The 24,786-nt window shown below is 42.7% G+C and overlaps 1 protein-coding gene across 1 annotated transcript; it reads right to left on the reverse strand.

The window, feature by feature from the left end:
- Positions 1-22,635: 22,635 nt before the first annotated feature.
- LOC130868120 (BTB/POZ domain-containing protein 10-like) lies at positions 22,636-24,092 on the reverse strand. The gene is given in 3 exon segments (XM_057760366.1): positions 22,636-23,032; positions 23,210-23,996; positions 23,999-24,092. Coding segments are annotated over 3 exon segments (1,263 nt in total). The 5' UTR covers positions 24,078-24,092.
- Between the last annotated feature and the right edge of the window lie 694 nt (positions 24,093-24,786).

Here is a 24,786-nt window from a genome sequence, read left to right on the forward strand (position 1 = left end):
GAGGAGAGCTGCTAACAGGGAGTGGAACCAGCCCATGAAAAAGAAGTGTGCTGCAGTCAACAAAGCTGAATAGAATTGGAGATATGGAGACTGTTTTGACATCAGATACAGAGTTGCAGAGTTTGCAGTTTGCCCAGCTGGTGTTCAGTTTTGCCTTTTTTCCCAGCATTTCCTCTCTATGCTCCTTTCCCTATGTTTTAGAATGGTAACGTATATCCTGTAGTTTTTTTTTTTTCTTTCTGCTACATGGGTCCCAGGGATTTTTAAAACATGGTTGAGACTGTGATAGGCTATGGGGACTTTTGAAGTTGGACTAAATGCATTTTTTTTATTAGGATATTGTTACAAGCTTATGGGGGCCAGGGAGTGGAATGTAACTGGCCCCTGTAAGTACATAGGGAGTGACACTATTGGAATATGTGGCCTTGTTGAAATAAATGTGCCCTCGTTGAAGGGAGTAAGTCACTGTGGGGCAAGCTTTGACATCTCTTTTGTTTAAGTTTTGCTCAGTGTTAAACACCATTTCCTGTTACCTTCTGATCAGGATGTAGCTAGCGCCATGTCTGTCTGCACACTGCCATGTTGTGAACTTCTGAACTGAAACTATAAGCGACCCACCCCAATGAAATGTTTTCCTTTATAAGAATTGACATGGCTGTTCTATCTCTTCACAGCAATAAAAATCCTAACTAAAACAGACTAAGAAGCCTGATATGGTCTTATGCACTGGTAATCCCAAACGTGAGAGGCTGAGCAGGAAGATCATAAGTTCAGGGCCAGCCTGGACTACAGAATGAGACTATCTCAAAACTAACTAAATAAACTGAACTAAGAAGAAAAAAAAAGTAATGATATTTTAGTACTTTTTTAAAAATGGCCTCCCTATGTAGCTCTGCCTGGCCTGGAACTATCAAAAATCCGCTTGCCCCTGCCTCCCAAACTGCTGGTATCACAGATGCATGGCACTGTGCCTGGCCCCTATATTCCAGTGTTTTTTTTTTTTTTTTTCGCTTTTTCGAGACAGGGTTTCTCTGTGTTGCTTTGGAGACTGTCCTGGAACTAGCTCTTGTAGACCAGGCTGGTCTCGAACTCACAGAGATCCGCCTGCCTCTGCCTCCCGAGTGCTGGGATTAAAGGCTTGCGCCCCCACCGCCCGGCTCCTATATTCCAGTGTTTTAAGCTCCAAAGAGAGATGAAGGCTTCTATGTTTTGTTCATCTTTTTTTTTTCTTTTTAACACCTCCAGTATTCTGTTCTCTCTCTCTCTCTTTTTTTAATATTTATTTATTTATTATGTATACAATATTCTGTCTGTGTGTATGTCTGCAGGCCAGAAGAGGGCACCAGACCTCATTACAGATGGTTGTGAGCCACCATGTGGTTGCTGGAATTGAACTCAGGACCTTTGGAAGGGCAAGCAATGCTTTTAACCACTGAGCCATCTCTCCAGCCCTTGTTCATCTTTTATAGTGTTGTGGAATATTTGCTTAACCAGGCAACGATGTATTATATTTGCTTATGCTGCAGATTATTGATTTAACTGTGTAAAGGTATGTTACATGTGTTTATGTTGCATTCATTTAATAATGTAAAGGAGTGTTGTTTTGCCTGCCTAAGGCACCTGAGTGGTTTGATAAAAAGCTGAATGGCAGCAGAGGGACACATGGAGCTGGCGGGTAGAGAGAGTAAGTAGGAGGCGGGATCTGGGCTCGAGAGGAGAAAACTAGGGAAAAAGAAAGGGAGTAGCCAGCCAGACTACAGAGTAGGACATACAGAATGAAATAAAGGTAAAAAGCCCTGAAGCAAAATGTAGAGGAAGAGAAACAGGTTAAAATAAGTTATAAGAGGTAGTGGGGCAAGCCTAAACTAAGGCAGAGCATTCATAACTAAGAAAATGTCTCCGTGTCATGATTTGGGAGTTGTTTGACTATGCAAAAGAAAGCCTGATACATTATAGGAATAGGAAATACATGGGAGATTTTTGGCTGTCATAGAATTGGCTCTGCAGACCAAGCTGGCCTCGAATTCACAGAGATCTGCCTGACTTTGTCTCCCAAGTGCTGGGATTGAAGCGTGCACCATCACCACCGAGCTGAGAATTGTATAACCTTACTAAAGTAAGTCTCTCTCTTTTCTAGATAAGGTCTTACACATAATTCTGGCTTGCCTGGAGTCCACTGTAAGATTGGACTGACTTTGAACTCATGGAGCTCCATGTGGAGTGCAGGGACTATGGGAGTGTGATATCACACTGGGCTAAGTTTTTTTTTTTTTTTTTTTTTTTTTGAACAAACAAACAAACCACAAGATCTCAGGCAGCCCAGGCTGGCTTTGAGCTCACTGTGAAGGTGAGGATGACCTCAAACTCCTGATCCTTCTGTTTCCAGCCCCAAAGTGCTGGAATTACAGCCACAATCCCCCATTCCTAGCCTCTTCTTATTTAGTTTACATCACTATACACAGTAATGGGAACTCACTTGCTTTTGTTTCTTGTCTCCCTTGGTCTCCTTCTCCAATCCATTGCTCCTCCACTGGCCCCTTTTCTCCCCCACCACCCTTCTTCTTCCATGCCACACATATTCTTTTATTACACTGTTTTATTCCTCCCTCCCCTCCCCAACCTTCCCTTAAAATCTTTTTCCCTTTCTATTTTTCTATATCTGTATATATTATCATGACATATACTTCTCGCCCCTTACATATATACATGCATATAAAAATTAAAATCTAGGATTTTTGTATGAGGAATGGGTGTGATATTTCTCTTTCTGAGTTTGAGATATGTTGCTCAAGATAATTTACAGTTTCATCTACTTCCTGTGAAATTCATGACTTCATATTTTTATGACTGGATAAAATCCCATTTTCACTGTCCACTTACCAGCTGATGGGCATCTAGGCTGTTTTCATTTCCTGGCTTTTGTGAAAAGAGCAGCAGTGAACATAAACCGAGCAAGTGTCTCTGTGACAGGATCTAGTCATTTGAGAATATGCCCTGGGATGGTATAGCTGGCTCATGCACTAGTTCTAGTTCTATTGTAGTTGTGTATGTGTGAGCACATGTATGTGTGTATCTGCATATGTGTATACCTGTGGAGGCTAGAAGACAATCTCAGCTGTTCCTTAGTTGCCATCTACTTTGTTTTTTTAAATTATTATTTATTTATTAAGTATACAGTGGTCTGCCTGCATATGTCCCTGCAGGCCAGAAAAGGGCACCAGATCTCATTACAGATGGTTGGGAGCCACCATGTGGTTGCTGGGAATTGAACTCAGGACCTTTGGAAGTGCAGCCAGTGCTCTTAACCTCTGAGTCATCTCTCCAGCCCCTGTTTTTTTCATTATTATTTTATTTTATCACTTTAAAAAAAACAATCCAAATTCTCACTTCCTCCCATTCTCTCACTCCCCTCCCACTCTCTCCACACCCCTCCTCCCCACCCCCCTTCAATCTTAAGAGAGGGCAAGTTCTTCTGCCCTGTGGGAAATCCAAGGCCCTCCCCAGTCCAAGTTGAGCAAGGTATACATCCAAAGAGAATAGGATCCCCACAGCCAGTCCATGTTTTTCATTTTTCCCTTTATTTGTTCAGTGTGTGTTCTCATATTCATGGATATGTACACATACTTGTCTGCGGCGTGCAGAGGTTGATGGTCACCGTTTGCTTCAACCACTGCCCACCTTAGTTTTGGAGGTAGGGTCACTCACTGCATCCATAGCTCGCCAATTTGGCTGGATTGGCTGGCCAGTGAACTCTAGGGATCCAGCTGTCTCTCTACCTCAGTGCTGCTGTGCCTGGCTTTTGTCTAGATGCTGTGGATCAAAACCAAGGTCCTTGGGCTTGGGCACCAAGTCCTTTCCTGACGGAGCTGTCTCCTCAGCCCCAGTTTAGACATCTGATCAGCCTACTTCTGTCTCTTGAGGTCTGGGGTTAGAGGCATGGGTGCTGGGATTGAACCCAGGGCTTTGTGCTCTACCAACTGAGCTCTGTTCCCAGCCTTGTGATTTTTTCAAGGCAGTGTTTCTCTGTGTGGCCCTGGCTGTCCTGTAATTAAAGGCATATGCTACCACTGCCTGGCCTGGCCTTGTGATGTTTAGCCTGGCCTGGCCTTGTGATGTTTAAGACAGCGTCTCACTATGGAACCTTGGCAGGCCGTGGAGAGCAGACTGGTCTTGAATTTGCTGCAGTCTTATTGCCCCTGCCTCCAGAGTGCTAGAATCACAGCAAGATCTTACAATAAGATCATCCGAGGGGCTGGAGAGATGCCTCAGCGGTTAAGAGCATGGACTGCTCTTCCAGAGGATCCTGGTTCGATTCCCAGTACCTACATGGCAGCTCACAACCGTTTGTAACTCCAAGATTTGACACCCTCACATAGGCATACATGCAGACAAAACACCAATTCACATGAAATAAAGATCATCTGTCTTAGGTAGGCTCTAAGTCTAATGACAGACATCTCCTTTAGAGAGACAGGAAAGGATCACACAAAGGCACGTGGGGGAGAAGGCCATGTGAAGTTGGAGTCAGAGACTGGATCTCTATGATCCAAGCAGTGCCAGGGACTTCCCCAGACACCTCAAGCTCGGGGACAGGAACCAACTCTGGCAGTTCAGGTTCCTGGATTCTAGAACAGTGAGAGAAGGGGACTGACCATGTAGCTCAGTGGGTAGAGTACTTGCCTATCAAGCACGAAGCTCTTGGTACCATCCCCAGCACCATATAAACCAGGAAATATGGTGTACCCTTGTACCTTGGAGGTAGAGGACGAGGGATTGGGCCTTCATGGTAATCTTGGCTGCATAGTCTAAGGCCAGCCTGAGACAACAGGAGATTCTGTCTTACTCAATATAATAGTGTTGGACTCTAGCGTCCAAACACCGAGGAGAAGTCGTCCTCAGAGACGCATCTCACACACCACAGCCGATGCAAAAGCATGAGGATTTTATTAATTCTGTCGTGACAGGGTCCCCCAACATTCGGGAAGCCAAGGGACCCCGAATAGCTGGTACAGTCTACTTTTAAAGGGGCCACAGAAGCAAGGGGGGTTGTTCTTTGACTATTCTGATTGGCTTATTCGAAAGGGCTATTACCAATAATTGACTGGAGAGCTGTTGCCAGATCAGGTGAGGTAAGAGGTCATTTTGACCCCGTTTCCCAGGGGACCGAACCAAAACATACATATATGGGTAATTGTTCAGTACGTGTGAGTGTAGCTGTTAGGTCCTTGGTTCCCAGGGGAGGAGGGGAAGCACTATGGAACAGAGGCTGAGAGGATTCAGAATTGTCAAAATGGCTTCAGGATTGTCTTAAAGTCTTACAATAGAAGGAGGAAAATGATAAAGTATTGAATTGTGTTGTGAATATATTGCAACAGATACCCCAAAAGGAGTGAAGATGAACTAGACTGATGGCCATTGTACCACATACTGATGTCACATTGATAATTCTATTCTGTCATACTAAATTCTACACAACATAGAAGATACCAGTTAACAAGTCTTCCCCTGCAATGGGGAGATGAGCAAGCCTTCAAATGGTCAATGTGAGGAAGAATCCAGTGAAACCAGGGAGATCCAATTTACAGACAGATGGCTTGCTCCTCAGAAATCCAAGATGTCCTTTACACAAGATTTCTTTCTTTTCTTTTTTTTTCTAGCATCCTTGCCTTTTTTTTTTTTTTTTTTTTTTTTTTGGTTTTTCGAGACAGGGTTTCTCTGTGGTTTTGGAGCCTGTCCTGGAACTAGCTCTTGTAGACCAGGCTGGTCTCGAACTCACAGAGATCCGCCTGCCTCTGCCTCCCGAGTGCTGGGATTAAAGGCATGCGCCACCACCGCCTGGCGCATCCCTGCCTTTTAAAAAGGGAGTTTTTATCTGAGTGTGTAGCTGGGACTGATGGTTTTGCCCCTACCTCCTGAATGCTGACATTACAGGTTCGAGACACTGCTAAGACTCAAACCCAGGCTTCATGGTGCTAACAAAGCACTCCACCTACACCCCAAGCTTTCCCAGTCTCCCTTTCGGTTTTCTTTTAAGACAAGGTCTCATGATGTAGTTCAAGTTGACCTTGAATTTAAAATCCTCTTGCCTCTTCTGTCTCCTGAGTGCTAGAACAGTTGTAACATTCTTTTATCTGGTTAATATTTTGATTCTTTTTTTTGAATAACTTTCTTTTGTTTTATTTTGAGACAGGGTTTCTCTCTGTAACCCTGGTTGGCCTAGAACTCAGTATATAAACCAGGCTGGCCTGGAACTCAGAGATCCACCTACCTCTGTCTACCAAGTGCTGGGATTAAAGGTGTACGTCTGCCACCCCTCCCAGTTTGAAACACTTTTCTGATAATGACCAAAATAGACATTTCTTAATCATTCTTTAATCAAATCTGACAGTCTCTTTCCCCCGAACCATTCTAAAACCTTGTAAGACTCATTGTCTAGCATATGCACACAAGGATGTGTGCGTGTGTGTGTGTGCGCGCGCGCGTGCACATTTGATGGGCAGAGCCCCTGCTTAGCATATTCAAGGCCTCGAGTTACACCCTCATCACAACTGTAAATTAATGCATATATTCTTGTTTCTTCAGCCTCATTTTGTGGGAATAGAAATTGTTATGATTTGCAATGTTCCCCTGGGTCCAGCCTCATTCAAAATCAGGTTGGTTTTGAGAAACATAATTTATTTATAATAGATCATAGCCTCCAGCTGTCATGCTTGTGGTGAAACTGCTTATACTCCAATTTGGAAATAAAACACTGTAGTCAGCATTTTACTTTGGGAAAGTTACATAAATTTATTTGAGGAGAGGTTTTGCTTTCTCGCTCTTTTTTGATCTATTTGAAGACTTCGTACATGAGTATTTCCACCCCTCCCTCGCCTCCCTCAATTCTTTGTTCCCCTAACCACCTCCTCTCAAATTCATGACCTGTTTTTCTAGAATTATTTTTATTATATGTATTTTGAGACAGTGTCTCACTCTATACCCCGGGCTGGCTAGAACCCACTATATAGCCCAAGATGGTCTCAGAGTCACAGCAATCTGTCTGCCTCAGCTTCTGAAGTGCTGAGATTATAGGTAGGAGCCATCATGCCCAGCTGTGTATTTGCTTTTTAACAGTGAAACTGGACCTGTATAAAAAGCAATTTGGGCTAAATATGCACCTCAAATGGATCTGTTTCATCATGGAAATCTATTAGACAACAGACTGCGATAACAGCTCCCTCCTTCTTCAATTTCTCTCCTCCCCCTTCTCCTCCTCTCCTTCCCCCTCCTTTTTAAAAACTGATTGTTTTTTCTAGCTCTACATTTTTCTCTGCTCCCCTCCCTGCCTCTCTCCTCCCCTTCAATCCTCCCCCAAGGTCTCCATGCTCCCAATTTACTCAGGAGATCTTGTCTTTCTCTACTTTCTACTTCCCAAAAGATTAGCTCTATCTAAGTCTCTCTTAGTATCCTCATTGTTGTCTAGGTTCTCTGGGATTGTGGTTTGTAGGCTGGCTTTCTTTGCTTTATGTTTAAAAACCACCTATGAGTGAGTACATGTGATAATTGTCTTTCTGAGTCTGGGTTACCTCACTCAAAATGATGTTTTCTAGCTCCATCCATTTGCCTGCAAAATTCAAGATGTTGTTATTTTTTTTCTGCTGTGTAGTACTCCCCCTCCCTTTTTAATAGTGTCTTGCTATGTAGCAGTCTGGCCCATAGTTCTATGTAGCTCAGGTTGATATTGAACTCATGGTAACCCTCCTGTTTTAGTCTTCTGTTGTTAGGATTACAGGTATGAATCATCATGCCTGGCTCACTTTTCTCACTTTTAAAAGTTATTATTATTATTATTGGTTTTTCGAGACAAGGTTCTCTAGCTTTGGAGCCTGTCCTGGAACTTTCCATGTAGACCAGGCTGGCCTTGAACTCACAGAGATCCACCTGTCTCTGCCTCCCAAGTGCTTGGATTAAAGGTGTGTGCCACCACTGCCTGATTTAAAAGTTTTATTATTGTTGTGATTATTTGAGGCAGGGTACCAATCTGTAGTTTCAACTGACCTGGGACTCACTATGTAGTCCAAAATGACTTTGGACTTGGGGTAATTTTCCTGTTAAAACTCCCCAAATACTGGGAGTACAGATATGAGTAACAATACCCGCCAGATAACTGCTTCTTTGTTGTTTGGAGACAGGGTCCCACGCAGCCCAGGTTGTTTCAAATTCCCTATACAGCCAACAATGATCTTGAATTCCTGCTCCTTCTATTTTTACTCCCTGAGTACTGGGATTATATGAACCATTGTGTCTGCTTAGATAACGTTATTTAAAGGGTATTAAGTCAGGCTTTAGAAAGGACAGATTGAAAGCATTTTGATACTTGCCCAAATAGATTCAGAAATATCAAATAAGAGTATGTACAGGTGTATGACATCATTAACCATCACGGAAATAGAATTAAAGCCCAATTAAGATAGCATTCTAGTAAGTAACATTAAAAACAACAAAAAGCAAACTGACACCAGACGTAGTGGAATGTACCTATACTGTCAGAATTTGGGAGGTTATAGAGAGTTCAAGGCCAGCCTGGAATATGTAATGAGTCTCAGGCTAATTTTAGCTGCATCAGGACTCTCTTTCAAAAGCAGCAGCAGTAGCAGCAGCAGCAGCAGTAGCAGCAGCAGCAGCAACAGCAGAAGCAACAGCAGAAGCAATGAAAACACAACCCATATGAACAAAAATCCCCCCAAATGCATCCACTGGAAAGGATGTGAAACAAAATCTTATTTTTATTTTATTTTTTATTTATGTATGCCTATATACCATTTGCATGCCTGGTACCCACAAAGGGTAGATGAGGGTGTTGGAATCTGAGTTACAGTCATTTGTGAGCTGCCATGTGGTGCTGGAAACCAAACTTGGGCCCTCTGGAAGAGCAGCCAGTATCTCTTCATGGAGGAGCCATCTTCTCCGTCCCAATGGAATTTTCTTGAACTGCTGGTAGGAATTAAAATCGTATGATCGGGGAGAATGTTTTACAGGTTCTCGATCCTAACTGTACCGCTAATGAGGACCGACAAATCATATCTAGAAAAAGAGTCCTGGAAACATTTGCCCATGACAAACTATACAAAAGGAGCTGGGAAGATGGCTGAGTGCACAAACTGTTTGCCACATAAGCACGAAAGCCCTGGATTTGAATTCCCAGCACTCACATGAAAGTGCCCAGGGGAAGGCAGAGACAAGTGGATCCCTGTAGCTCAATGGGCAACCAAACTAGCCAGATCAATGAGCAATGGCCAACCAGTCTAGCCAAATCAGTGAGCTCCAGATTCAGTTAGAGACGTTGTAACAACAGCAACAACAACAACAACGAAGATCTGAGTTTGATTACTCAGAACTCATGTAAAAAAACAGGAATGAGGGCAAACTTTTGTATTTCCAGCTCTGGTGAGACTGTGACAGATAGATCTCTGAGGTTCACTAAGCAGCCAGCTTATCTTGTTTGACAGGTTCCAGGTCTCAGTGAGAGACTGTCTCAAAAAGTAAGCTGGATATCTCTTGAGGAGTAACACCCAAAGTTGAGCTCCCGGCCTCCACACTCAAACACACACATATGTTCCCATACCTACACATACATCTGCAACTGTGCACGTGTGTGCCTGTATACACACACACTCTCTTTCTCTCATACATACACACACACATACACACACACACACACACACAAACAAGCACACCATTCCGATACATACACAAACAAAACAACCATAAAAAATGTTTATTAGCAACTCTCCCCACAAAAACTCCAGCCAGAAACAATTCAAATACCTGTCAGCAAGGGAGTGGACAACCAAATAATGCTATCATTATCCAGAGGAGTACTACTGAGTAATGAAAAAGAATTGGTAAATAGGACAGATGTGATAACATCACAAACAGGTGTGATTGCTATCAAAATGCTTGGGAGGCTGAGGCAGGAGGATTGCTGAAAGTTTGAGGCCTCTACACAGTGAGATTCTATCTCAAAGACACCAAAAAAGGGAAGGAAGGAAGAAGAAAGTGAACCTTTAGTTAGGCATTGTGGCTTACACCTGTAAGACAGAAGAGAATCTGGGGGAGAAGGAATGTGGGGAGCAGGACTGGGAGGAGTGGATGGTCGAGAAACAGCAGTTGGGATGGAATATATGAGAGAATAATAATAATAAGTTAAAAAGATGCATAGTATAAAATAAAAGACTCATCAAACTGTATATTATTTAATTTTATTTTTCACTCATCTATCTATCTATCTATCTATCTATCTATCTATCTATCTATCTATCTATCTATCTATCATCTATCATCTATCTATCTATATCTATCAATCGTCTGTCTATGTGGTGTGTGTGGTCAGAAGACAACTTTGAGAAGTAAGTTTTCTCCTTCCACCTCATGGGTTCCAGGGAATGAGGTTAGATCATGAGGCTTGATGGCAGTTATTTTGCCATCTGAGCTAGCTTGCCAGTTCTGACTGTATATTAAAATCTGTGTTTTCTGGCCATATACATGGCACACACTTGTAATCCCAGCATGTGGAAAGTGGAGGCAGTAGAATCAGTTCAAGATCAAGATCATTCTTTTTTTTTTTTTTTTTTTTTTGGTTTTTTGGTTTTTCGAGACAGGGTTTCTCTGTGGCTTTGGTTCCTGTCCTGGAACTAGCTCTGTAGACCAGGCTGGTCTCGAACTCACAGAGATCCGCCTGCCTCTGCCTCCCGAGTGCTGGGATTAAAGGCATGCACCACCACCGCCCGGCTAAGATCATTTTTGTCTATATAGTAAGTTCAAGGCTGACCTGGGCTGAATGAAACCCATTTTTTTTAAATATATGTCTTATGCAATTTGTATATATTATTTTCAATATATTTATGTATGTACTCATGTATGTGTTTTAATGGGGATTGCATGAGAACTGTAGATTGCGTTTGGTAATATGTATGGGCATTTTCACAATATTAGCTTGGTTCTGTGAGCATGGGAGTTCTGTTTATCTTATAGGTTCTTTGATTTTTCTCCTCACTGTTTTGACATTTTCACTTTAGAGCCTTTTAATTCCTTTGTTAGATTAATTTCTAGACATTAAATTTTTTTTCAAAGCTAGCATGGTTGGGCTTTTTCTCTTGATTTCTTTCTCAGTGTGTTCATTATTTGTGTATTGAAAAACTACTGTTTTGTATGTTGATTTTTCTGAAGGTGCTTATAAATCCCAAGAGTTTTCTTAGGGGCAGTAGTGCACACTTAGAGTCTGGAGGTGGGTGAATCTGGAGTTAAGTCCATCCTCCTCTACATAAGGACCATAAGGAAAATTGGGGCCATATAGAATCTTTGCTCAAAGCAATAAAAAAGTATCCCTTGGTGTAGTTTACTGAATCTCCTATGTCTATGATCATGTAATTGGAAAATAGGGATAGTTTGATTTCCTTCCTCCCTCCCTCTCTTCCTTTCTTTATTTTCCTTTCAAATGATCTTATGTAGCTCAGGCTGGCTCTGAACTCACTATGTAGCCAAGGATGACATTGAACTTCTGATTTACCTGCCCTGATCACTCGAGACTGGGATTATACGTGTGTGCCGTCATCATTGGTTTATGTGAGACTAGGGATCAAAGCCAGGGCCCTGTTTATGCTAGGTGTGTTAGTTACTGTTCTATTGCTGTGCAGAAACACCATGAGGCTAAATGAGAAAAATGGAAAGCAGCTCCACTAAGATCAGGAGTGAGAAAACATACCTTGTCACCAGGACCAAGGCATTTAGTATAATATTCGCTATAGGTTTATCACATGTGACCTTTATTAGGTTGAGGTATATTCCTTCAAGGACTTTTTTTCTAAATATTTATTTATTTATTATGCATACAATATTCTGTCTGTGTGTATGTCTGCAGGCCAGAAGAGAGCACCAGACCTCATTACAGATGGTTGTGAACCACCATGTGCTTGCTGGGAATTGAACTCAGGACCTTTGGAAGAGCAGGCAATGCTCTTAACCACTGAGCCATCTCTCCAGCCCCTCCTTCAAGGACTTTTATCATGAAAGGATGTCAGACTTTAACAAAGGCCTTCACTGCCTTTATTGAAATAAATCATCACGTGACATCTGTCCTTCAGTCTATTAATGTGGTGCATTATAAATATTGATTTGTGCAGGCTGAAGCATCTTTGCATCCCTGGAATGAAATCAGACTGATCATGATAGTGATCTTTTTGATGTGTATTTGAATTTAGTTTGTATTTTATTGAGGAAATTTACATTCATATTCATCAGAGCAATTGGCCTTTAATTTTCTTTTTCTGTTGTTTCCTGTCAGGTTTTGGTAGGAGTGTGATGCTGGCTTTGTCAAGCGGATTTGGCTCTGTTCCTTCCCTCTCTGTTTTATGAAATAGTTTAGGAGCATTAGCATTAGTTCTTCTTTAAAGGTCTGGTAGAATTCAGCTGTGACTCCATCTGGACCTGGGCTTTTAAAAAATGTCATTTATATTTTAACTTGAAAAGTAAAGAGCCATTTCAAACCTCACATTGTACCCAAGAGAACATCTTACCAGACATCCTGAAGTTTAAAAAAAAAATCTTCTCTTTTGAAAGGTAAGACCTGCTAGGCTTAGAACTTTACAGACTTATATTGTGGCTTTATCCCATTACAATCTGTGGGTTTATCTGTTTTTGAAGCATGGTCTCACTTTGTAGCCCTGGATGACCTGAACCTCATAGAGATTTGCTTGCCTCTGTTTCCAGAATGCTGGAGTTAAAGTTGTGTGCTACCATGCCTGGTCTGTCTGTCTGTCTATCTATCTATCTATCTATCTATCTATCTATCTATCTATCTATCTATCTATCTGTCTATCTGTCTATCATCTATCTATCTATCTTATTGTGTATATGTATGTATTTATGACATGTGTATGCATGCATATGCCATAGTGTGTGCATATGTGCATAGTCCATAGTGTGCACGTGTATCAGAAGACATCCTGTGGAATTGGTTTTCTCTTTCCACTTCTACGTGTAACTCGGGTTAGCAGACTTGCTCGGCAAGCACCTTTACCTGATCAGTAACCCATCTCACCAGCCCTATTCTCTCTCTCTTTCTAAAAGGATTACTTTATTTTTATTTTGTGTATATGGGTGTTTGGCTCTGAGTATGTGTGTGCTCCATATGTATACATACAGTGCCCTAAGACATCATCAGATTCCTTAGGACTGGATTTACAAATGTTTGTGAAATAGCTGAAAGACACTTAAGGAAATACTCGACATCCTTAGCCATCAGAGAAATGCAAATCAAAACAGTTCTGAGATTCCATCTTACATCTGTCAGAATGGCCAAGATCAAAAACATCAATGACAGCTTATGCTGGAGAAGATGCCGAGTAAGGGGAACACTCCTCAGTTGCTGGTGGGAGTGCAAACTTGTATAGTCACTTTGGGAATCAGTATGGCAGTTTCTCAGAAAATTGGGAAACAATGTACCTCGAGACCCAGTAATACCAATCTTTGGCATATACCCAAAAGATGCTCAATCATACTACAAAGACATGTGCTCAACTATGTTCATAGCAGCATTATTTGTCATAGCCAGAACCTGGAAACAACTATATGCCCCTCAACCAAAGAATGAATAAAGACAATGTGGTACATTTACACAATGGAGTACTACACAGCAATAAAAAATAATGACATCTTGAAATTTGCAGACAAATGAATGGATCTAGGAAAAAACATTTTGAATGAGGTAATCCATACACAGAAAGACAAATATAATATGTATGCACACATAAGTGGCTTCTAGACATAAATCAAAGAAAAACCAACCTATAGCCCACAACCCCAGACAACCTAGACAACAAAGAGGACCCTAAGAGATACATACATGGATCTACATAGGAAGGAGAAAAAGACAAGATCTTGTGAGTAAATTGGGAGCATGGAGATCATGGGAGAGGGTAGAAGGGGAAGGGGAGGAAGAGGAGAGTGGAGAAAAATATGTAGCTCAATAAAAACAATAAAAATTGTCCTTAAAAACAAAACAAAAAACAAATGTTTGTGAGCTACCTTATGGGTGCTGAGAACTGAACCTGGGTCCTCTGGAAGAGCAGTCAGTGTTCTTAACCACTGAGCCATCTCTCCAACCCTCATAGTCTCTTTTGAGTCATATTCTCTCTCTCTCTCTTTAAAAAAGAAAGCATACTATTGTTTTTACATTTATGCATGCATGTATGTAGTGTGTGTGTGAGAGAGAGAGATAGCATTTATATAGAAACCAGAGGACAATTTGTGTGAGTCAGTTTTTTCCTTCTACCATGTAGCTTTTGGGGCTCAAACTCATATTGTCAGAGCTGAGTGTGGTGGTGCACGCTTTTAATCCCAACACTCGGGAGGCAGAGACAAGTGGATCTCAGTGAGCCTGGGGTACAGAGTGAGTTCCAGGACAGTCAGAGCTGCTACATAGGAAAACCTTGTCTTGAAAAACCAAAAGCAACAACAACAACAACAAACCACAAAAACTACAAAACAAACAAATAAACAAACAAACAAACTCAGATAGTCAGACATAGAAGCCAGTGCTTTCACCCACTGAACCATTTTGCTAGTTCATGTTTGATTTTTTTAAATTGCCATATCAGGTGCTTTGTAAATACTTACTTAGATCATATTACTGTTTATATCAAACTCAAAAAATGAATAAACTCAAAAATTGCTTATGGTGATAGCTTACTGTAAAATCAGGGACATTCAGCCAGTTCCTACCTCAAATATGTATGCTGTCTCAGTCACCAGAAGACTGAGAGGTGAATGGCTTGTCAGTTATGAATAGAGTTCATGGAGTGCACAGCTGAGCTTGTGTATCAAGCCAAACAGGAAACTCAGCATGTGTACTTCTAGGGCTCACAGTAGGTGCACAGGTGGTATCTTCCGGTGGTCTCCCCCACTGGTGTTGACATCCGTAGTACACTCTTTGTCCCTAGAGTTCAAGTTCAAGGCTTCTCCACAAGGCAGTATTTTTTTTAAAGGAGAAGCTTGAATTTGAAGTTATATAGCTACGACAGCTAGTCTTTAAATATGGTATCAGTATTTATGTTGGGCTGTAGATACAGCTCAGAGGTAGCAGCCTTACCTAATACATATGTCCTGCATTCTGTGATCAGGAAATGGGAACCAGCTTGGATTTCCATCAACAGGAAAATGGATAATGAAAACATGGCATATATACATATTGGTATTTTATAAAACCAGAAAGAAAAATGAAATCATGAAATTTACAGAAAAAATGGGTGGATCTGGGAATTACTCTATTAAGTGAAGTAGTTCATACTCAGACAAATGTCCCATGTTTTGCTCACACATGGATCTTAGTTTTAGGCTGATCTGGAACTCATGATGTCACCAAGGATCACCCTGATCTTCTGATTCTCCTGCTACTATCTCTCAAGTGCTGGGATCGTAGGTGTGCAACCTGACTCCTGGTTTGTGTGGAATTGGGACTGGAACCTAGGGTCTTGTGCATGCCAGAGAAGAACTCTGATACCTGAGCTCCCTCCTAAGCCTTGTCTTTGGACTTCTTACAGGATCACATTGAAGCTGTGACTTGACTTTGGTAGGAAGTGAAGAGGCTACTAGGAGCCAGAAAGATTTCAAGGTCTCTTCACTTTCTCTTTTCAGTGTTTTCTTCACAGAAATTTACACTTCCTTGGTGAGATTTATTCTTAGATTTTGTTGTTGTTTTGTTTTCTGAGACAGGGTTTCTCTGTGATACAGCTCTGGCTGTCTTGGAACTCCCTATGTAGACCAGGCTGGCCTGGAACTCACAGAGATCCGCTTGCCTTTGCCCCCCGAGTGCTGGGATTAAAGGGCATGCACCACCATCGTCCCTTGGCTAGATTTTTTGGGTGGGGGACTGTTGTGATTGGGATATTTGCCTTAATTTATTTCTTGGCAGTTCTTTACTAATATGTAGAATTGCTTCTGGACTACATAAGACCCCTTTACAATCCCCCAAAACAGAAAAAATAATAAAGGTTTTGGCCACCTTTATGTTATAATATAAAATCTAGGGAATATTAATACACTTTAATAATGATTTTCTAAATATAAATCTTTAAACATTAATCCAGAGCCCTCCCTTCCCTTGAAGGCTTTCAAAGTTTATTGATGCAGGAATACAAAGAGAAGGGCAAAGCATAGGGTTTAAGCATCACAATAGGCTTCGAAATGCATTTCTGAGGCTGTACTGGAAAATGAAAAGCATCTCTACCTTACAGCTTACGACCTATATTAATACGAGTCTAGAATGGCAACACTGCCTTCTCTCCCTCAATCCCCACTTTCTTTTCCTCCCTCCCACGACCTCTTTTATAGCTTTCCCCTCCCCTACGCCTTCTTTCTTTTTTCAAAGAGAGACTTCCTCACATAGGGCCTCATTTTGATGGGTTTGGAGTCCTGGAAGCTTGACCACCCTACGTTCTCTTAAAAGTGGACTTTGAGAGCTTGTTTGGAGGTCCTAGCATGAGAATATACCTACTCATAGACCCTTGACCCAACAAAAGGCCTCCCCTCTGCGCCAAGTTACCCTTCTGCATCAGGCCACATATTGGGGAAGGTGCATGTGGAGTAGTGTTGAGGGGAGAAGGGGGACAGCCAGCGATCAATGAGGTGACAGATTTTACCAAAATCGACCCATGCATGTCTCCAAGGACTCCAGTATTCCATAAACATGTCTTCATATCTCCTGGGAACTCTCACTTAGGAAGAGAAAAGTTGCAAGTTACTCTTCTGTTCCACCCTGAAATTGCTTTTTTGAGGGTGAGTTAGGATCTTGTTATATAGCTCAGCTATGTCCAGAATTTGCAGTTACCTTGCCTCAGCCTCCCTTCTGTCATGATCTGATCCTTCCTCAAGCCTTATCAAACTCTCGTATGGAAAGAAAGAAAGTTATGGAGGAAGCAGTGCGGGCCTTAGAAATTCTCAGCAGGGCTATTGAGAAGGCCAGAGGAAAGGAGTGATTCCATAGGAGACAGGAGTAGACCTGGCGTGGGAAACAGGCAAGCCAAAGAGGTTGGAGAAAGAAGCAAAGAGCTCAGCAGGGCTTTGCAGCCCTGGAGGTGTGCGTGAAGGTGTGTGGAGGGCTGTTTCAGGCAGTCAGGGAGTCACATGGGCAGGATGGCTCTCTTGTTCAACTGCCTGATGTTGACACCCATCTGTTCATCTGTTCCGTTTATGCACTGGGACTTACTGTTTTTTTTTTTTTTTTTTTTTTTTTTTTTTTTTTTTTTTTTTTTTTTTTTTGAGTCAGGGTTTCTCTGTGTAAAAGTCCAGGCTGTTCTGGAACTCACTTTGTAGACCAGGCTGACCTCGAACTCACAGAGATCCACCTGTGTCTGCCTTATCCCCAACCATCCACTTCTCCTCCTCTGTTTCTCTTCAGATATGGGCAGGCCTCCCATGGGTATCAACCAAGCATGATATATCAAGTCACAGTGAGGCTAGTCACCTCCTTTTCTATTAAGACTAGAAGAGGCAATCCAGTAGGAGAAAAGGGTCCCAAAAGTAGGCGACAGAGTCAGAGACAGCCCTGCTCCCACTGTTAGGAGTCCCACAAGAAGACCAAGCTACACCACTGTCACATCTATGCAGGAGGCCTGGGTCAGTCCCATGTAGGCTCCTTGATTGTTGCTCCAGTCTCTATGAGCCCCTATGAGCCCAGCTTAGTTGGTTCTGTGGGTTTTCTTGTGGTGTCCTTGCCATCACTGGATCCTACAATCCTTCCTCCCCCTCTTGGGCAGGATTCCCTGAGCTCCACCTAATGTTTGGCTGTGGGTCTCTGCATCTGCTTCCATCAGTTGCTGGGTGCAGCCTCTCTGATGACAGTTGGCTAGGCACCAATCTATGAGTACAGCAGGATATCATGAGGAACCATTTCATTGTTTATTTTTTCAGTCATGTTTGTTCTATCCTAGGTCTCTGGGTTATCCAGTCTTCGTGGCCTGCCCTCAGGGATGGGCTCCTTCTCATGGCATGGGTCTCAAGCTGGACCAGTCATTGGTTAGACACTCTCACAATCTCTGTGCCCTCTTTACTCCAACACATCTTGTAGGCAGGGCAGGTTGTATGTTGAAGGTTTTGTGGCTGGGTTGGTGTTCCAATTCCTCCACTAGAAGTCTTGCCTGGTCACAGGAAATGGTAGGGTCAGGCTTCATGTCCCCCATTGCTAGGAGTCTTTATCTAGGGTCACCGTGATAGATTCCTGGGAGTTTCCACTGCACTAGGTTTTTAAAGCTCATCCCAGAAATGCCTCTGATTCCAGTTGTCTCTCCCAATACTCTCTCCCTCTATCCTCCCGGCTACTTGATTACTTCTGTTCCCATCTCCGGGGACACCACCCCCCATTTCAGACCCCCCCAGTACCATGTCTATTCTGTTTCCCCTTCACAGTGAGATTTATGCATGCCCCCTTGAGCCCGCCTTGTTACCTAGCTTCTCTGGGTTGTGGACTGTAGGCTGGTTATCCTTTGCTTTATGTCTAATATCCGCTTATGAGTGAGTACATACTGTGTTTGCCTCTCTGGGTCTGGCTTACTTCACCCAGAATGCTCTTTTCTAGTTCTACCCATTTGCCAGCAACTTTCATCACACAATTTTTTATAATTCTTTTTTAAAAATTCATCTATTTATTTTACAACCTGGCTGAATCCTCTCCCAATCTTCCCCTTCCAGTGTCTCTCCCCCGTTTTCCCCTACAAACTTCCATGTCCTTCTCTTCCATCTCCATCTAAAAAGGTTGTCTTCTATGAGTATCACCAAAACACGCCATATCAAGTTGCAGGAAGACTAAGCATTTCCCATGTATTAAGGCTGGGGCAGGGCTGGAGAGATGGCTCGAGAATTAGAATCTATTAGAATCTATCAGTGGTTAAGAGCATTGCCTGCTCTTCCAAAGGTTCTGAGTTCAATTCCCAGCAACCACATGGTGGCTCACAACCATCTGTAATGAGGTCTGGTGCCCTCTTCTGGCCTGCAGACATACACACAGACAGAATATTGTACACATAATAAATAAATATATATAAAAAAAGTCTGGGGCAAGGCAACCCAGTATGAGGAATAGGGTCCCAAAAGCCAGTAAAAGAGTTGGAGACAGGGCCTGCTCCCGCTGTTAGGAGTTCCACAAGAAGACCAAGCTACATAACTGTCACATATATGCAGAGGGCCTAGTCAGTCCTATGCAGACTCCCTGGTTGTCAGTTCAGTCTCTGCGAGCCCTTATGAGCCCAGGTTAGTTGACTGTGTGAGCCTTCCTGTAGTGTCCTTGACACCACTGGCTCATATATTCCTTTCTCCTCCTCCTTCTCCTCCACAGGATTCTGAAACTCTGCCTCATGTTTGGTTGTGGGTCTCTGTGTCTACCTCCATCAGTTGCTGGATGACAGCCCTCTGATGGTAATTGGCCTAGGCACCAGTTTAGTCACAGGAGATGGCTACTTAGCCATTATTGTTAGGAGTCTAAGCTGGGGTCCTCCCTATAGACTCCTGGGAGATTCCTCTGTGCCAGGCCTCATAATTCCTGACCTCATAATGCCCTCCTCCAACAGTCTCCCTTAGCACTCACCTCCTCCGTGCCTCCAACCTGATTGCTCATGTTCCCATCCCCACCTGCCTCAATCCACTCATCAAATCTCTTCTATTTCCCCTTTCCTGGGAGATCTGGGTGTCCCGCCCATTAACTCTTCTTGGTACCTAGTCAATCTGGGTCAATGGATTGTAGCATAGTGATCCTTTACTTTACAGCTAATATTCACTTATGAGTTAGTACACACTTATGGTCTGAATTACTTCACTCAGGATGATATTTTATAGTTCAACCCATTTGCCTTCATATTTCTTGGTGACCTCGTTTATAACAGCTGAGTAATACTCCATTGTGTAAATGTACCGCATTTTCTTTATCCATCCCTCAGGAGAGGGACATTTAGACTGTTTCCAGGTTCTGGCTATTACAAATGAAGCTGATATGAACATAGTTGAGCAAGTGTCCTTTTGGTATGGTTGAGTATCCTTTGGGTATATGCCCTAGCGTGGTATTGATTCCCAGTTTTCTAAGGAACCGCCACACTGATTTTCAAAGTGTCTGTACAAGTTTGCACTCCCACCAGCAGTGGAGGAGTGTTCCCCTTGTTCTACATCTTCTCCAGCATGAGCTGTTGCTTATATTTTTTATCTTAGTCATTCTAACAGGTGTATGATGGTACCTCAGAGTCGTTTTGATTTGCATTTTCCTGATGGCTAAGGATGTTGAACATCTATTTCAAGTGTTTCTTGGCTATTTGAGTTTCTTCTGTTGAGAATTCTCTGTTTAGATTTGCACCCCATTTTTTATTGGTTATAAATGTTTATTTTCATTTAGGGGGGTTGGTTACAAATTGGTATTGTTCATGGTCAATCTCTTTCTAAAAGAAGAAGGGAGATATGATGGGAAAAAAGGGTTGAACCCCATTTTTTGATTTTTATTGTGCTTTACATTTTTCTCTCTGCTCCCCTCCCTGCCTCTCCCTCCTTCAACCCTCCCTCATGGTCTCCATGCTCCCAATTTTCTCAGGAGATCTTGTCTTTTTCTACTCCTCGTGTAAATTAGATCCATGTATGTCTCTCTTAGTGTCCTCATTATTGTCTAAGTTCTTTGGGGTTGTGATTTGTGAGCTGGTTTTCTTTGCTTTATGTTTTAAAACCACCTATGAGTGAGTACATATGATAACTGTCTTTCTGTGTCTGGGTTGCCTCACTGAAAATAATGCTTTCTAACTCCATCCATTTTCCTGCAAAATTCAAGATGTCGTTATTTTATTTTTTTTACTAGTTTTCTTGTTTTATTAGAATTTTTTCTTTTTTTTTCTCAAAATGTTTTATCTAAAAACAAAACCAAAAAAGAAAAAAAGAAAAAAAAAAGGAAAAAATGACTGGAAAACTTCATGGACAAAGTGGGAGAAGGAGAGAAGCCCGGAGCAGAAGCCCCAACTTCTCCAGAGCAGTCCGCACCCTGGGGCCAGCCAAGCCAGGCAGCCCCTCCACACCAGCCTCCGCCTGGGAAGAGGGCAGTCACAGTGGTCCAAGGGCCAGAGGGGCTGGGGCCAAGGAGTCATAGGAAATAGTCGGCCACCGGCTTCTTGGAGGGGATGCCACGTGTTTCTTGGGGTGCAGCCTCGTTATTTTTTTTTATGCTGTGTAGTACTCCATTGTGTAAATGTACCACATTTTCCTTATCCATTCTTCAGTCAAGGGCATTTAGGTTGTTTCCAGGTTCTGGCTATGATAAAAAATGCTATGAACATAGTTGAGCACAGATACTGAGAGAAACAATTATAAATGGGACCTCCTGAAACTGAAAAGCTTCTGTAAAGCAAAGGACATGGTCAACAAGACAAAACGACAGCCTATAGAATGGGAAAAAAATCTTCACTAACTCCACATCAGATAGAGGTCTGATCTCCAAAATATACAAAGAACTCAAAAAATTGGTCATCAAAAGAACACATAATCCAATAAAAAATGGAGTATAGACCTAAACAGAGAACTCTCAACAGAGGAATCTAAAATGGCTGAAAGACACTTAAGGAAATGTTCAACATCCTTAGTCATCATAGAAATGCAAATCAAAGCAACTCTGAGATTCCATCTTACACCTGTAAGAATGGCCAAGATCAAAAACACTGTTGACAACTTATGCTGGAGAGGTTGTGGGATAAAGGGAACACTTCTGCTTGCCTCTGCTTCCCAAGTACTGGGATTAAAGGTGTGCACCACCACTGCTTGGCTTACAGAAACTTTTCAATTTCATGAAGTCCCAATTATTAATTGTTGATTTTTTAAAAACAATGGAATTTTATTTTGATGAAAAACTCGAGTTTAACAAACATTTAGTAAATGAAGAGCAAACAGTTCATTTTCTTATCCCATAACTCTTAAGAAAAACAGCATTAGCAAATCAATATTTGAACTGATTAAGGGTAAGGCAGACTGGACAGTAAACTTCCTGACGTTCACCCTTCCCGCATATGACTAAAGGGCTTCAGGGCTCTGGAGATGAATGAACCGACATTAGGAGCATCAGATCTCTTCTCATCACTCAAACAAACTCAAGATAAATATGAGTTTGCTTCTTGTGGGCCAACTACCCATACTGTACTGAGGAATACTCTGATAGAAGCGCTTGTGTTATACTGTGCGCCACCCCTCAAACATGAATTCAACAGCTCCTTTTAACCACCGTCTATAAAGTGCAACTCTTAATATTCTGCATTTTATCTGGGGCATGATGAGTATCAATCTACACTGAAAGTACCCCAGCTGCCAATTCCCATGACTTCTGAGACCGAGATGTGTGAAAAAGGACTGTCCCCGTACAAAGAACCAATTCCACAAACCTACTGGTAAACAAATACATTTATAGAACTGGAACCAGGGTGCTAAAGTTGTACTCATTAAAAAACCATTCAGCTACCTTTGGTCTTTAAAAAAGCCTACACTGCAGTATCCTAAACATGTGCATCTCACAATGAAGTGGCCTCGCAGTGCAGAATGAGGGGTACGACGTCACTGCAAGAGTAGCATGCTATGATTTCAGGAACATCAGCATCACAGCATTGGATTCTGTGCATCAGGATTGAGGTCATTATTGCCCGAGGCAGGGTGGCTAGGGAGGATCTCCAGCTCATCCAGCTGTGGAGTAGGGTGCATGACTACCCGCTGGTCCTGGGGAATGTCTGTGGCAGGCGCTGCCAGGTTGGTGATAGATTTACTCTCTACACACTGAAAGTCTACATGCCGACTCTTTCCTTCTTCCTTCTCCCAGGACATTCGAATAAAGTGTCTTTGGACGTAGTTGTAAATGACTTCGGGGTGACCTCCTGGCCTTTTCTTTACTTTTTCTTTGTAGGTAGGATACCCTTCGATTCCCAATCTAATCTTCTTAAGACCCCTCTCCTTCAAAACTGATTTGGCCACATCTCTGTTTTCAATGTACTTGAAAAATCTATATAATTTTTTTTTTTTTTTTTTTTTTTGGTTTTTCAAGACAGGGTTTCTCTGTGGTTTTGGAGCCTGTCCTGGAACTAGCTCTGTAGACCAGGCTGGTCTCGAACTCACAGAGATCCGCCTGCCTCTGCCTCCCAAGTGCTGGGATTAAAGGCGTGCGCCACCACCGCCCGGCAAAAATCTATATAATTTTGTGCTATAGATAATTTGTGAATATTCCTCTCCCATCTGTGGTGGATTCTTCTCATCCCAATCAACCACATTATCCTCTGTAAGCACCACTATATGGCACTCTCGTTCCCCACTCTGGGCGCTCGCTACCATGAGAGGGAGGATCAATTCTTCCAGATAAAATTCAAATCGTCTACGAGCACCATCGTTTGATAACTCATGCATAAGGGCACTGAGATCTCTACATTTAATTGTACTGTATTCAAAAGAGACACAAAGGTAATCGCAAGCTTCTCTCGGCTCAGGAATAGATATGCCATCAGGACAGCGGATGATTCCTGTCTTATAGTAATCCAAAATAGCTTGAAACACAGTAGACCCGATTCCTTCTGCCACCGCATACTCTCCCTTTTCATTAGGACGCGTGAAATTATGTTCTCGGCCAGATCCAAACATCCTGCCCAACATTGTCTTTGGCTGTGCAGTGAAAATGGCCGGGTCCACGACAAATCTGGTGTCATCTACTATCAGTGTCACTCGCTCAGATGTCCTCACGCTCCGAGCGCCTTCTTTCGCGTTCTCATACACAAACACCATCTCCCCGGATGTCGTAGAGCTACCATCTGAGCTCGACTGACTGCTGTTTCTGCGGCTCCCGGCACTGCTCATGCAGCCATCCGGTGACGCTCTTTGAGGATGAGGATTGCTTGGACGAGATGAACTACGACCTTTCTCTTGTTCAACATGGTGCTGTCGTGTTGGTGAAGTCACATTTCGAATACAAGGAGTAGCTGAGACTCTGCTCGCTCATGAGATGACCTTCGTCTGTCTCTTGATCGCCCGTGTCGCCCACTAGCACCGTGCAGGCTCATTTTAGCATGGTCGACTCCTCCCTTAGCAACACGTGAGGCAGTGTTCCAATTCCTTCTCCCTCATAGAGGTCCAGCCTGCTCAGATTAAATCGCCCTATTGTGATGCGCCCTATTGTGACGCATCCTCTTTGGGTTGTCACTGCGGTGGCCCAAAGATGACAGGAAAGGGGCGGGGCACGGGGTTACTCTGCCCTGCCGGCCCCTGACACGTCCACTGAGGGTCGAGAAGAAGGGCTACCAGCCGTTCCACCAGCTGTGCCTACCAGAGCTGCCCCAGCAGGTTGCAGGCCGGCTCCTTAATTGTTGATCTTAGTGTCTGTGCTATTGGTGTTCGTTCAGAAAACTGTCTCCTGTGTCAATGTGTTTGAGATTATTTCTCACTTTCTCTTCTGTCAGGCTCAGTGTATCTGGATTAATGGGTCTTTGACCCACTTGAACTTGAGTTTTGTGCAGGGTGATAAATGTGGATCAATTTGCATTCTTCTATATGTTGACACTCAGACTATTCTTCGGTTGAGGGACATCTAGGTTGTTTCCAGGTTCTGACTACTACAAATAATGCTGCTATGAATATAGTTGAAAGGACTCAGTAAATAAGACAAAATGACAGCCTATAGGATGGGAAAAGATCTTCACCAACCCCACATCAGACAGAGGGCTGATCTCCAAAATATATAAAGAACTCAAGAAATTAGATATCAAGATATCA

This window comes from Chionomys nivalis, chromosome X (genome assembly GCF_950005125.1).
Source record: "Chionomys nivalis chromosome X, mChiNiv1.1, whole genome shotgun sequence".
Taxonomy (NCBI): domain Eukaryota; kingdom Metazoa; phylum Chordata; class Mammalia; order Rodentia; family Cricetidae; genus Chionomys; species Chionomys nivalis.